We start from the raw sequence: 15,049 nt of genomic DNA on the forward strand, positions 1-15,049 counted from the left end.
TATCATCGAAGCCTGTGAATAAGTAAACGATAAACAGCCAGAAGTGGCCTGTTTCCCACATGATACCCACGGAAGGGTCCAATTCCCCCTCCCCGTGCTCTGGGGTGTGTCCTGGACAGTGCGCCAGATCATTTATTATTTAGTGTTAGGTTCCAGGCAAGTTCAGTCGCACCTTTCATCTCTATAATAGAAAAGGCCGAGGGGCCACAACAGGTGAGTTGGAGTGAGAAAACTAAGCGTCCAGACCCTTTTTCTCCCATACATTGTCTGTGTGACCTTGATCAAGTGTCAGAACCTCTCTTAGCTTCAGCTGAATACACACAAAGTCCCATTGCCTGGACTTAAATCTTAGTTCCGTTACTCATTAGCCAGAAGAATTTGTGCTAGTGATTTAACTCCTCTGAGCCTCAGGCTTCTTATCTATAAAATAGGGACAAGAGCAGTACCTCTACATAGGACTGTGGGATGACTGAATGAGATGTATGTGAACACAGTTCCTATGTGGCACATTGTAAATATTCATTGTGACACTCATTAATAGTTCTTGTTGTTCTCTCTATATTTTTTTAATATTTATTTATTTATTTGTCTGCACTGGGTCTTAGTTGCAGCTCGTGGGATCTTCATTGTGGCATGTAGGTTCTTTAGCTGCAGCATGCAGGATCTTTAGTTGCGGCATGTGAACTCTTAGTTGTGGCATATGGCATCTAGTTCCCTGACCAGGGATCAAACCTGGACCCCCTGCACTGGGAGTGTGGAGTCAGCCACTGGACCACCAGGGACGTCCCATGTTGTTCTATTTTTTAATGACTCCCGTTCTGTGCCAGCTGCTCTGCATATATTTCCTCTAATCATCACAATGAGCCCTGCCAGTCTCTTATGTAATTCCTACTTTCCAGGTGAAGACTGAGGGTCATGGAGGTCAACCGACTTGCCCAAGTCACACAGACACATGGTGGCAGAACTAGAATTCAAACCTAGATCTTGCCTGGTTCTAAAATTCCTTCCCAACTAGGTCCTAATTCATTTCTATCTGTAAAGTGAAAATGATGGCTTCTGCCACTGAGGTCTACTGTTAGGATGAAATAAGATAAAGTCTGTGCACTGATGGAAAGAAATTAAAGATGATACCAACAGATGGAGAGGTATACCATGTTCTTGGATTGGAAGAATTAATATTGTGAAAATGATTATACTACCCAAAGCAATCTACAGATTCAATGCAATCCCTATCAAACTACCAATGGCATTTTTCACAGAACCAGAACAAAAAATTTCACAATTTGTATGGAAACACAAAAGACCCCAAATAGCCAAAGCAATCTTGAGAACGAAAAACGGAGCTGGAGGAATCAGGCTCCCTGACTTCAGACTATATTACAAAGCTACAGTAATCAAGGCAGTATGGTATTAGCACAAAAACAGAAATATAGATCAATGGAACAAGATAGAAAGCCCAGAGATAAACCCATGCACATATGGTCACCTTATCTTTCATAAGGAGGCAAGAATATACAATAGAGAAAAGACAGCCTTTTCAATAACTGGTGCTGGGAAAACTGGACAGCTACATGTAAAAGAAGGAAATTAGAACACTCCTATAAACTCAAAATGGATTAAAGACCTAAATGTAAGGCCAGACACTGTAAAACTCTTAGAGGAAAACATAGGCAGAACACTCTATGACATAAATCACAGCAAGGCCCTTTTTTGACCTATCTCTTAGAGAAATGGAAATAAAAACAAAAATAAATGGGACCTAATGAAACTTAAAAGCTTTTGCACAGCAAAGGAAACCATAAGACAAAAAGACAACCCCCAGAATGGGAGAAAATATTTGCAAATGAAACAACTGACAAAGGATTAATCTCCAAAATATACAAGCAGCTCATGCAGCTCAATATCAAAAAAACAAACTACCCAATCCAAAAATGGGCAGAAGACCTAAATAGACGTTTCTCCAAAGAAGATATGCAGATTGCCAACAAACACATGAAAGGATGCTCAACATCACTAATCATTAGAGAAATGCAAATCAAAACTACAGTGAGCTATCACCCCACACTAGTCAGAATGGCTGTCATCAAAAAATCTACAAACAATAAATGCTGGAGAGGGTGTGGAGAAAAGGGAACCCTTTTGCCCTGTTGGTGGGAATGTAAATTGATACAGCCACTATGGAGAACAGTATGGAAGTTCCTTAAAAAACTAAAAATAGAACTACCATACGACCCAGCAATCCCACTACTGGGCACGTACCCTGAGAAAACCATAATTCAAAAAGAGTCATGTACCACAGTGCTCATTGCAGCACTATTTACAATAGCCAGGACAAGGAAGCAACCTAAGTGTCCATCAACAAATGAATGGATAAAGAAGATGTGGCACATATATACAATGGAATATTACTCAGCCATAAAAAGAAACGAAATTGAGTTATTTGTAGTGAGGTAGATGGACCTAGAGTCTGTCATACAGAGTGAAGTAAGTCAGAAAGAGAAAAACAAATACCATATGCTAACACATATATATGGAATCCAAAAAAAAAAAAAAGGTTCTGAAGAACCTAGGGGCAGGACAGGAAAAAAGACGCAGATGTAGACAATGGACTTGAGGACACAGGGAGGGGGAAGGGGAAGCTGGGATGAAGTGAGAGAGTGACATGGACATATACACACAACCAAATGTAAAATAGATAGCTAGTGGGAAGCAGCTGCATGGCACAAGGAGATCAGCTCGGTGCTTTGTGACCAACTAGAGAGGTGGGATAGGGAGGGTGGGAGGGAGACACAAGAAGGAGGAGATATGGGGATATATGTATATGTATAGCTGATTCACTTTGTTATAAAGCAGAAACTAACAGAACATTGTAGAGCAATTATACTCCAATAAAGATGTTAAAAAAAAAAAAGATAAAGTCTGTGAAGAGGCTTCTACTGATGCTCAACTCAGCTCAGCTTCTTATTCCCCCGGGGATAAGCAGTAATTATCTAAGCCTAGGCCTTTTATTTTCATAATAAGGAGGCTAGTGAACCCCTCATTGTCTCTGGGAGGCAATATTATCTGATGTCCATAGGAGGGGGTTGAAAGTATCAGATCAAAATCAGAACTGTCAGGTTGCCTTCCCACATCCAAGCCCAGGTGTGCAGAGGTGTCTTTCATCTTCTTGGTTTTCTCTGCATCTCAGGCCTCCCACCCACCCCATGACGATTAGGACATCATCTTTTACTCTCTTTCCCAGGGGCAGTGTAAAACCACAGGTGAGAATATCTGACATCGCTGGCTTTGAACTTTAGAAAAAGGGAGATCTTACGGCTATTCAGCTATTGTGAAGTCAGTTTCTCCCTGCCTCCAATAAATGGTGTGATGTGGGTAGAAGTGGGGCCCTGGCAAAGTGGGGCGCATACATCACCCCTCCTACTGGCTTGCCTTGTAGTGAGCAGACCTGGTGCCCTGTCCACCCTCCTGCATAATGTATGCACCCGTGGCAGGAACAGAATACCACCCGTGGTGAGTCTGGCCACTGCAGGCCCTGGACGTGTCCAGAGGTCTTGCCAAGGCTGATGTCTCTCTGTTGGCAGGAGCTGAAGAGAGGGAGGGGCCATGTGTCACTTGAAGCCTTTCCTGGGGCTGAGGTGGGAACTGGTTTCATCTTGGGTCTCAGGATTCTGCGAAGATAGGGGCAGACAACAGGACAGCCCTAAGCAAGCAGTCTGACCCAGACTTCGACTCAACAGAGGTGTCACGGGGGACAGCTAGACTCCTGTTTTCTGGGCTTGAAGCCCCCTCTGAGAGGGCTGGGGTGGCAGAGAAGGTGCCTGGGACCCTCTCAGTGTGGCTGAAGGGGAGAGGAGAGATTTGGGAACCAGGAACACAGACCTTGGCAATTTCTGTGGTGCAGAAAATCCCTGGGGCAGCAGCTATGGCGAGATACATAGGGGTGGAGAATGTGGACAGAAGCAGGTGTACAGTGCTGCTTTCAGGGGAACATGCCAGAATGCAGAAATCATGGATGAAGTCTGAGGCCTCTGTGGGGGAGGTGTGCTTACCTGAGTGTGCGTGTGTGCACGTGCGTGTGCGCAATCTTGTGTACAAGCGTGGGTGTGGAGAACCAAACAGGTCAGGAATGAAAGTGGGAGGTAGGAGTGCCTTAAGAGCCAAGGGAACCAGGGCATCTGGATAACATTACTTCATTTGTTGGATTCTATTCATTCATAGAATCAGTAAGAACTCAGTGGAGGCCCCCTCAAGGCCAGGCTAACTGCTAGGGCTTGGGATATGGAGACGATTTAGACCCAGGCACTTGTGGTCTAATTGAGGAGCCAGGCAGTGAAATGGAGAATTTAACTACCTTGTGAGAAGTGCTAGAACAGCTGTATGTATATGGTGACCAGAGCAGTCACCTCTGCCTAAGGCAGGCAGGAGTACGACCCTGAGGCAAAACTGAGCAGTGGCTCAAAGGATGAGGAAGGTGTTAGCTGGGGTGGAGGCAGTGGGGAGAGATAGGGGAAGGGTGTTCTACGCAGAGGGAACAGCAGCTGTGAAACCCTATGCACTGGTTCAGGAACCTTGAACAGATCCTACGGTGGAAACTTGAATGAGCTGATGGGGCACAAAACGATCTTATCCGTATACATATTATCTGATCCTCTTCCCCCAGTGGAATATAAGCAACATGAGGGCAGGAAATTTGTCTGCCTTAGTCTCTGCTAGAGTCCCAGAGCCTAGAGCAGTGCTTGGCACGCTGTGGGATACATTGTGAATGAATAAACCGAAGATAGGCCCAGGGTGGATGGTGTGGACAGTCAACTAAAGCATTTGCGTTTTATCCTGGAGTCAGTGGGGAGCCCTTTGGGGTGGAGGTAAAAAATTGAAAGGGCACAAGATCTGGGCTTCCCTGGTGGCACAGTAGTTAAGAATCCGCCTGCCCATCCTTCTCAAACTCTTCCAAAAAATTGCAGAGGAAGAGGCTTCCCTGGTGGCACATTAGTTAAGAATCCGCCTGCCCATCCTTCTCAAACTCTTCCAAAAAATTGCAGAGGAAGAGGCTTCCCTGGTGGCACAGTGGTTGAGAGTCTGCCTGCCGATGCAGGGGACACGGGTTCGTGCCCCAGTCCAGGAGGAGCCCACGTGCCGCGGAGTGGCTGGGCCCGTGAGCCATGGCCGCTGAGCCTGCGCGTCCGGAGCCTGTGCTCCGCAACGGGAGAGGCCGCGACAGTGAGAGCTCTGCATACCGCTAAAAAAAAAAATTGCAGAAGAAGGAACATTCCCAAACTCATTCTATGAGGCCACCATCACCCTGATACCAAAACCAGACAAAGATACTACAAAAAAAGAAAATTACAGACCAATATCACTGATGAATATAGATGCAAAAATCCTCAACAAAATACTAGCAAACAGAATCCAACAACACAGTAAAAGGATCATACACCATGATCAAGTGGGATTTATCCCAGGGATGCAAGGATTCTTCAATATACACAAATCAATCAATGTGATACACCATATTAACAAACTGAAGAATAAAAACCATATGATCGTCTCAATAGATGCAGAAAAAGCTTTTGACAAAATTCAACACCCGTTTATGATAAAAACTCTCCAGAAAATGGGCATAGAGGGAACCTACCTCAACATAATAAAGGCCATATACGACAAACCCACAGCAAACATCATTCTCAATGGTGAAAAACTGAAAGCATTTCCTCTAAGATCAGGAACAAGACAAGGATGTCCACTCTCACCACTACTATTCAACATAGTTTTAGAAGTCCTAGCCACGGCAATCAGAGAAGAAAAAGAAATAAAAGGAATACAAATTGGAAAAGAAGAAGTAAAACTGTCACTGTTTGCAGATGACATGATACTATACATAGAGAATCCTAAAAATGCCACCAGAAAACTACTAGAGCTAATCAATGAATTTGGTAAAGTTGCAGGATACAAAATTAATGCACAGAAATCTGCTGCATTCCTATACACTAACAACAAAAGATCGGAAAGAGAAATAAAGGAAACATTCCCATTTACCATTGCAACAAAAAAAATAAAATACCTAGGAATAAACCTAACTAGGGAGACAAAAGACCTGTATGCAGAAAACTATAAGACACTGATGAAAGAAATTAAAGATGACACCAACAGATGGAGAGATGTACCATGTTCTTGGATTGGAAGAATTAATATTGTGAAAATGATTATACTACCCAAAGCAATCTACAGATTCAATGCAATCCCTGTCAAATTACCAATGGCACTTTTTACAGAACTAGAACAAAAAATCTTAAAATTTGTATGGAGACACAAAGGACGCCGAATAGCCAAAGCAGTCTTGAAGGAAAAAAACGGAGCTGGAGGAATCAGACTCCCTGACTTCAGACTATACTACAAAGCTACAGTAATCAAGACAATATGGTACTGGCACAAAAACAGAAACATAGATCAATGGAACAATATAGAAAGCCCAGAGATAAACCCTCACACCTATGGTCAACTAATCTATGACAAAGGAGGCAAGGATACATAATGGAGAAAAGACAGTCTCTTCAATAAGTGTTGCTGGGAAAACTGGACAGCTACATGTAAAAGAAGGAAGTTAGAACACTCCCTAACACCATACATAAAAATAAACTCAAAATGGATTCGAGACCTAAATGTAAGACTGGACACTATAAAACTTTTAGAGGAAAACATAGGAAGAACACTCTTTGACATAAATCGCAGCAAGATCTTTTTCGATCCACCTCCTAGAGTAATGGAAATAAAATGGAAATAAATGGAAATAAAAACAAAAATAAACAAATGGGACCTAATGAAACTTAAAAGCTTTTGCACAGCAAAGGAAACCATAAACAAGACGAAAAGACAACCCTCAGAATGGGAGAAAATATTTGCAAACGAATCAATGGACAAAGGATTAATTGATACAGCCACTATGGAGAACAGTATGGAGGTTCCTTAAAAAACTAAAAATAGAATTACCACATGATCCAGCAATCCCACTACTGGGCATATAACCAGAGAAAATCATAATTCAAAAAGACACATGCACCCCAATGTTCATTGCAGCACTATTTACAATAGCCAGGTCATGGAAGCAACCTAAATGCCCATCGACAGACGAATGGATAAAGAAGATGTGGTACATGTATACAATGGAATATTACTCAGCCATAAAAAGGAATGAAATTGGGTCATTTGTAGAGACGTGGATGGATCTAGAGACTGTCATACAGAGTGAAGTAAGTCAGAAAGAGAAAACAAATATCGTATATTAACGCATGTATGTGGAACCTAGAAAAATGATACAGATGAACTGGTTTGCAGGGCAGAAGTTGAGACACAGATGTAGAGAACAAACGTATGGACACCAAGGGGGGAAAGCCATGGGGGGGTGGGGATGGTGGTGTGCTGAATTGGGCGATTGGGATTGACATGTATACACTGATGTGTATAAAATTGATGACTGATAAGAACCTGCTGTATAAAAAAATAAATAAAATAAAATTCAAACATTCAAAAAAAAAAAAAAAGAATCCGCCTGCCAGTGCAGGGGACACAGGTTCGAGCCCTGGTCCAGGAAGAACCACATGCCGCGGAACAACTAAGCCCGTGCACCACAACTACCGAGCCTGCGCTCTAGAGCCCGCGAGCCACAACTGCTGAGCCTGGGTGCCACAACTATTGAAGCCCGAGTGCCTAGAGCCCATGCTCCGCAACAAGAGAAGCCACTGCAATGAGAAGCCTGCGCACCGCAACGAAGAGTAGCCCCCGCTCACTGCAACCAGAGGAAACCCACGCGCAGCAACGAAGACCCAATGCAGCCAAAAATAAATAAATAAATAAATTGATTTTTTTAAAAAGAAAAGAAAAGGCACAAGATCTGACGTGGGTGGGAGGAAATCACTTTGATAATGATGTGAAGGTTGAAGAGACCAGACGATGGCTCTTAAATTTGGGCACTGTCAATAAAAATGAGTGGGGGGTCAGGTTGAAAAATTATTGAGGATAATTCTATACAATTAAGAAGTGTTTCTGAGTTTTACAATATCCCTGGGAGGCAGGCGTTTCCCCGTTTTACAGAGGGGAAAATGGACTCAGTGAGGTGCAGTGACTTGGCCGAAGTCACACAGCCAGTTGGCGGTGTAGCCCGGGGGTTCAGTCTTGCTTTTGCAGCGCCGCAGGACCCAGCACTCGGTGAGGATCCGAGCCAGGCGGGTAGCGGCGGGAACTCTCGCCATTTCTACTCGGTAACTGCCGGAAAGCCCAGCGGACAGCGACTAAAATGAAGAGCGGGCGTCCACAGACTGGAAAAGGGAAACGAGGCGCGTAGAAGGAGTTTTGGGTCTGAGCGGCCGCCGTAGTAGCGGCGCTCTGATCCCCATGACAACAGCGAGAAGCAGCGGGAGGCTTCTGGGCGGTGCAGTAGCTGCGGCCGATTGGAGCAAACAAGGCGCGGAATCCGTGAAGTGCCCGCGGCCCCGAGGGCGCAGGTGATGGGATAGGTCGGTGGAGGGAGCCCGGGGTTTGGGGACAACGGTAGGATGTGGCCAGGGTCGGGCTGGGGCCTTCGAAGGAGGCGCTGCCCCGAATCCCCGAACCCCCATCATCGCTGTCCGGACCAGGGACTGTCGTTGGGCCTCAGTTTCCCCAAACGGGAAAGGGGAGGAGGAGAATGGGCATCCCAGCCCAATGGCCCCTCTCAGTGTCTGAGGCCCACGACTTTCTCTCCTCTGCAGCTCCTGGACTGACCGGCGCTGTCCTGCCCAATGGACGTGAGTCCTACCCCTCTCTGGAGCGGCCCCCTCAGCGCCCTCCACTCACCCTGACTTTGCCTGCCTTGGAGCCTGGACTTGAGAGGGGTCTCTTTACCCAACATAGACCCTTCCAGCTCAGGACAAGAGCTGTGAGACAGAAAGACAGTTGCAGGGACGGCCTTCCCATGGAAGGGCACATCCCACTCTGGCAAGATGAGGAGGTAGCCAAGCAACAGAGAAGAAAAGGCATCCCAGGCAGAAGGAACAGCATGGGCAGAGACGTGGGCGTGAGAGAGAGGCCAGGGCATTTGGGGAACTGCTAGGACTTCAGTATGGCTGGAGTGTAATGGGGGAGAGGGAGAGGTAGGCAGGGCCAGATTGAGGCCTTTGTCGCTGAGATAAGAAGTTTGGACTGAGTTGGTGGGAGCCACTGATGGACCGCAGGGGAGGGCGGGATACGCAGGACAGCTGGTGTGGAAAGGGGCACAACTGCAGGTTGCAAGACAGTTAAGAGGCCAGTACTGTGGGCTGAGGGATGGTAAAGTAGTGCAGTGGAAGCAGAGACAATAGATCTGTTTGGAGAGGCATTCTGAAAGGAAAAGCAATAAATCTTGGAAAAGTCTAGAATGACCAACAGGTCCTCGATGGTGCTGAAATGGGGATGACAAGAGAAAAGGCAGGTTCGGGGACAAGACAGTGTAGTCCTATTCACTCTCTCCCCACCACCTGGTGGCTGTTCCTCCCCTTTTCCCAGCCACCTCCCGTGTCCCTCCTGGTATTTCTGTGTCCCTGCAGCCCCTCCACATCTCCTCATCACCCCTTCCTCCTGTGCTGTCCAGGCCTCCTCTAGCCCGTGGAATCCACCCCCGGCTCCCGTCAGCAGCCCCTCCCTGCTGCTCCCCATCCCTGCCATTGTCGTCCTCGCTGTGGGCATCTATTTGTTGCTGCTGGGCCTAGTGCTGCTGACTAGGCACTGCCTGCTGGTGAGGGGCCTGGTGGGGGCTGAAGGGTGGGCCTGGGGGAGGAGGAACCTGGTCAATTTTTCCCCTCATTCATAGGCCCTTACCCTGAGACACCTTGCCATTTAGTCCCCGCATCTGTCCCTTTCGTGGGACCAGGAGATCCTCTTCTCGTACTCAGCTGAACCTTCTTCTGCCCCTCTCCCCAAAACTGAGTCTTGGCTGTCCCTCCCTACCTGCTGCCTGGCCCAGATCTTGAGCCCTGCCTTCTCTTAGGCTCAGGGCTGCTGCACAGACTGCAGCTCCCCCTGCAGGAAGCAAGGCGCCTCCAGGCCCCAAGACTGTTGCTGGACCTGCGCAGAAGCCTGTGACTTCCCTCTGCCCAGCCCAGCCCACTACCTGGATGCCTGCTGCCCCCAGCCCGCCGAATCTGTGAGTTCTTGTCCTGGCCCCTGGCCCCTGAGTCCTGATCTTGGTACTTTCTGTGCATTCATTTTTTGGTTCAACAAAATTTATTACTGAGTACCTATTCTAAGCCAGGCACAGTTCCAGGTGGAGACAGCCAAAAACAACATATCAGATATTTTCTGGTAATGAAAGCTACTTGGAGAAAGGAAAATAGGGCAGCAGCTGGAGAAAGGTAATGTATGTAACATGGGCACATTTCTACTTCTGAAAATGGTAGTTAAAAGAAAAGACAGCCCCTCACAGAGCTCCTTCTGTTTGCAGAATAAATATGATGTTCTAGATACTGTGCTACTTTATTAACAACCCCGAGAGCTGGATATTTTAAAAAAACTATCTATATGTATTTTTTTAAATTACAAAGTGTGCATGTAGAAATACATAGAAAGTACAAGTCACTTTATAAACTAGCTCTCTAACCAAGGTTGCTACATTTGGTGTATGTCCCTCATATACTAATACACATACAGTACTATCACTGTTGTATTTTACTATTGGCAAAAATGTAGTCATACCACATATACCACACAGACTATTTCCTCACATCCGCCACTTGCCCTTTTTAACATGACATCACACCTTGGCTACCTATCCATGTTTTTATCCTCCTTTTGCAGGGGAATAAATTGGCTCAGGGAAATTTAGTCACTTTTCCAGCATTCCACAGTAGAGTCTTGCACAGCAAATTGCTCCATCATGTGTTGAAACAGAACCCTCAGGGAGAAGCCTGGCTCACAGAGGACAGGCCATTTTTGCATTTGTGGCTTTAAAGCCACATGTTAATTGTAATTGACCACCTTCCTAGGCTCTGATTATTTTGGGCTCAGAGATGTAGACAGCAAAGCTCCTGCCCTTGAAGTGGGGACCTTCCCTAGGGAGGGAAGAGTGAGGGGAAAAGACCAAGCAAATTCATAACTCGGGCAACTGCAGTTGCAAATCCCTGCAAGATGTTTTGAGTTTCAAAATAAATTATGGGGCAAGGAGTTCTCCTCTTTCAGGTAATCTGCGTCTGGTTTCCCAGGCATAGCCCGGAGACGGGGCCCAGGGCTGGGGCTAGGGGGACAAAGGGGAAAAAGGAGAAGACCCTGGGTCCTCAAACCTCCTATTCTATAAGAAATGCTCAATTGCACAATGATTTCTGGCCCCCTGACCTGGGGACACCACTTACTTTGCCTTCTGTCCGCGGGGAGGGAAGTGTCAGAGGCCTCTCTTCCTCCTTGAAAGTGAGGTGCACTGTCAGGAGGGACTGGCCCCTCCCACTGCTCCCTCCAGGGCTGCAGGGCATCCAAGCTGGAGACCTCAGGTCCCGATCCTACCCGGCTTCTGCCAGAGCCAGGAAGGATTCTAGAATGACGAATGGTCATTCTGTCCTTGAGCTATCTTTCCTCAAAGCACAGTAAGGCTTCTGTGTTCTTCAGTTTCCTTATAGTAACAACAGCCACCACGAATATTCCAAAGCTCTTGGCTCCTTCAGAGCTGTAGAAACTGAGGCTTACAGAGGCCTAAAGCCTGGGTGGAGACACAAACCCAGGTTTCTCTTTCTCTCAGGGAGAAACCTGCCTATGTTACTTCTTTCACAGGTATGTCGTGAGGACCTAATTCATTCATTCATTTATTTATTCACTTATGAAAGATTTATGGAGGCACTGTTGAGGCACTGTGCTGAGCCTTGGGGGCGCAGTGGAAACAAGGTAGACACGGCCACGGGGCGTGAAGGACAGAGAGAAATAAGTAGGCAATGTGAGAAATTGCCTCACATTCTGAATCGAGGGTGAGAAATGATGCAGTCCAGGGCAGTGGTTGGTTCTCAGCCCCTTGTGTGATCAGAAGCTGGAACGAGGCTTAAATGGAAAGCCAGGCATCCAGGCCCCATGCCCAGCAGATCTGGAATGGGATCGGAATTTGCGAATCTTTAACAAGTTCTTACAAGTTCTTACGACTGACTCATACCACCAGGGTTAACAGCTATTGCTAAGGGCAAAGCGCTGTGACAGAAGAGTTGCCTTTTGCTGAGAGCTCCCTCCCTACCAGGCACCGTGCTTCGTGCCTTCCACTGATTCCCCACAGTGACCCTGTGAAGTAGGTGTTATATTTAAGATATATTTCAGAGATGAGGAAACTGAGGCGCAAATCATGAATTAGCCACACCTGGGCCTGAACTAGATTCAAACCCTGAGCTCCAAACAGTAACGATGGCTGCCCTTCACAACCTCAAAGTGAAAGAAATCAGAGTGAAAAACTACAGGCCTAGAGAAACACGGGGGTTAACAGTCACGTGGAGCCCTTGTTTAATGTACTTAAAAAGCAGATTCCTTCCAGAAGCCACAAGGCTGCCTGTGAGAGTCGAGATATCCATTAGCTAGTTATTAACAACGAGAGCCAAGCCCTTCCAGGCGGCAGAGCCAAGAAATGCTTTTAATACCCTCTTCTCTGACGCGAGAGCAGTGGGACCTCTCTCAGCCCCCAATTCTGCGCACAGAATGACGGCGCAGTCCTCCAAAAACCCACAGAGTTGACTTCAGCCCAGACTGGGACTCCCCAGAGACACCCCAAACCACACCCCCATCAAACACAAGGAAGCCACCTCGCTCTCTCCCCTCCACCATGATATACTTCTACCTCTTTCTAGAGAGACAATTCTTTTGGCAGGAGCAGATGCCCTCCCCTCACCGGAGCCCCTGGTGATATCTGATCTCACCAGTCATCGGACACTGCACCCCGAAACCTCAGCTCTTCTAAAGGTCATTCCCCTATTCCTGGCTTGGCCCGGTGTCTGACTGAGCTGTGCAACTGTGACTAACCCTGTCACTAACTCTGCCTCGGGCCTCAAGGAGCCAACCTTGTCACACATCCTGGGTGGGTCCTATTCCAGCCACTTGGCCTGACTCCAGTCCCTGCCTGCAGCAGTGACAGATCATTCATGTCCCAGGGCAGAAGAGGAGAGGTTCGGAGTGGACCGGTTCTCCCTTCCTAAGGACTTGCTGTTCCTGTTCCCCAAGAGGCAGACCTTCTGTCTCCCCTGGGAGCTGAGAAGCCCTCTTCTTTCTTCTTTGCCTAAAGAGGGAAAAATGATATGCTTTGATTGATTCATTCATTCAACATTCATCTGTATCTCAGACACCTGCTGAGCCTGAGTCCCCTGGTAGCTCAGTGGAGACAGGAGATGAACTGTCCCTGCCTTAGCAGACCCTGAAAGCAGCTGCTATTCATGCCCCTGGGAAGCAGTTGGTCAAGGGGCATCTCAGGACTGGAAGCAGGCAGGCCCAGACCCATCCCAGCCCCATTCCTTTGTTGTATTCCTTTGCACGATCACTCCCCTCTCTGAACCTCCATTTCCTCTTTTGTAAAGAGGCCCTCTACTCAAGGTTCTGATAAATAAGAGATGTAACTCCTTTTAAACATTAAAAAATTAAATGCAAATTACCATTTTTAAGGAAAACTAGATTTTAAAAATCATTCATGAAAATAGTCTGTGCCTGGCACAGAGTAGGTGCTCAGTAATAGAGGATGAATGAGATCCAGCTTAGTCTCAGGCCAAGGAAGAAATCCACAAAACCAACAAGTTGTTTTCATCATAGACAGTGTGTGTGTGCTTTCCCAGTCTAACAACTTTCAGTTGCGTGATATAAGAGAACCATCTCTGAGCTGAACATTGTGAGCTAAGCGTGGGTCCAGGGCCAGTTGATCTCTGGTCCTCAGTCTCCTCATCCATAAGATGGGAAGAAAGAAAGGACAACCCCCACCCCCACCCCACCGAATGATTTCTTCCAGCTCCTGAAGCCAGTTGTTAGGAACATTGCCTCCTTGCTGATTTCTCAACAGCACAAAGAATTGATTTGTTCCCAAGAATGGTGGATGGTACCCTCTGATCCACTGGGCAAATGGGACTTTCCAGGCCACTCTGTTCCCTTCTCCCCTGAGAAGGAAACAGCTTCAGGCTCTGGTCCCCCTTCCTCCTGCCCAACTCCCTCACCCCATTCTCCTCTCCCTCAGGATTGGGCCCCTCACTGCCCTCGCTGCTGCCCACTCTGTGACTGTGCCTGTGCGTGCCAGCTTCCTGACTGCCAGAGCCTCAACTGTCTCTGCTTTGAGATCAAGCTCCGATGACAAGACCCAGGGTCCCTGCCCTTTGGGGAGCGGCCAGCTCCCAGGGCCCACATGCCCTGTTCCCTGAGGGGCCTCAGGACACCCTTCTCCAGGCTATTGGAACCACAAATGGCCTACCCAGCTCACCAGCCTGGGAACCAGCAGTGGAGAGCCTGGCTCCCTGCAGAGTGGGACTCAAGGAGCCCTCCGCCAGCTGGATGGCAGCCCCTTTGGAGGGCCAGAAGAGAGAGTGGCTGGTGCTCTGGCAGGTGCCCCTGCCCTCCTCTCCCCCTCCCCAAGTAAATAATCGTATTTGAAGGTGAGGGTGGGGGACACTGCTTACCACAGTGAGCATTATGGGACAAACTTGGGCCTTGAGTATCAGGATGTAGGGGTACCCCAGGCACACCCTGTCCACGGACTCTTGGTTATTCTGAGGTGTGAGTGTAGTGCCTGCATCTGCTCTCCCTCTAAAGAAACAGGCTCCAGAGAATCACAGCAGCCAGTGAGAGGCCCGGAGTCAGGGGAGCAGAGGGGGCAGGGAAGGCCACGAATCTGAGTCCCCTGCCCTCCTTCCCTCCCCACAGATCCCTGTCCAAAGACTTCTCCTGACAACCTTCTGAGGGCCTCAGTCTGGATTTCCAACGAGGAAATTTCCTCTGAAGTACTGGTGAGTGGGCAGGGGACCCTCCCCCCACCCACAAAGAGGCAGGCCCACAGCTTCCTCCCCATCCTACACTTTAGGCCCCCAGCTGGCATGAATGTCAGGAGCTTCAGGTT

The 15,049-nt window shown here is 47.6% G+C and overlaps 1 protein-coding gene across 5 annotated transcripts; it reads left to right on the plus strand.

Moving 5' to 3' along the window:
• Nucleotides 1-8,405: 8,405 nt before the first annotated feature.
• On the plus strand, nucleotides 8,406-14,948 carry LOC308629068 (uncharacterized protein). 5 transcript variants are annotated; one of them, XM_081256506.1, is made up of 6 exons: nucleotides 8,406-8,495; nucleotides 8,742-8,777; nucleotides 9,599-9,742; nucleotides 9,995-10,150; nucleotides 14,177-14,568; nucleotides 14,857-14,948. In XM_081256506.1, exons 2-5 carry the CDS (start codon nucleotides 8,772-8,774, stop codon nucleotides 14,288-14,290), a joined length of 420 nt encoding a protein of 139 aa, XP_081112632.1. In that variant the 5' UTR covers nucleotides 8,406-8,495; nucleotides 8,742-8,771; the 3' UTR covers nucleotides 14,291-14,568; nucleotides 14,857-14,948. The 5 variants fall into 5 exon arrangements, with proteins under 5 accessions (XP_081112632.1, XP_081112634.1, XP_081112635.1 ...); XM_081256508.1 differs by having other exon boundaries at nucleotides 14,177-14,538; XM_081256507.1 differs by having other exon boundaries at nucleotides 8,443-8,507.
• Nucleotides 14,949-15,049: the final 101 nt, after the last annotated feature.

Source organism: Mesoplodon bidens (genome assembly GCF_964165515.1).
Source record: "Mesoplodon bidens genome assembly, chromosome: 15".
Taxonomy (NCBI): Eukaryota; Metazoa; Chordata; class Mammalia; order Artiodactyla; family Ziphiidae; genus Mesoplodon; species Mesoplodon bidens.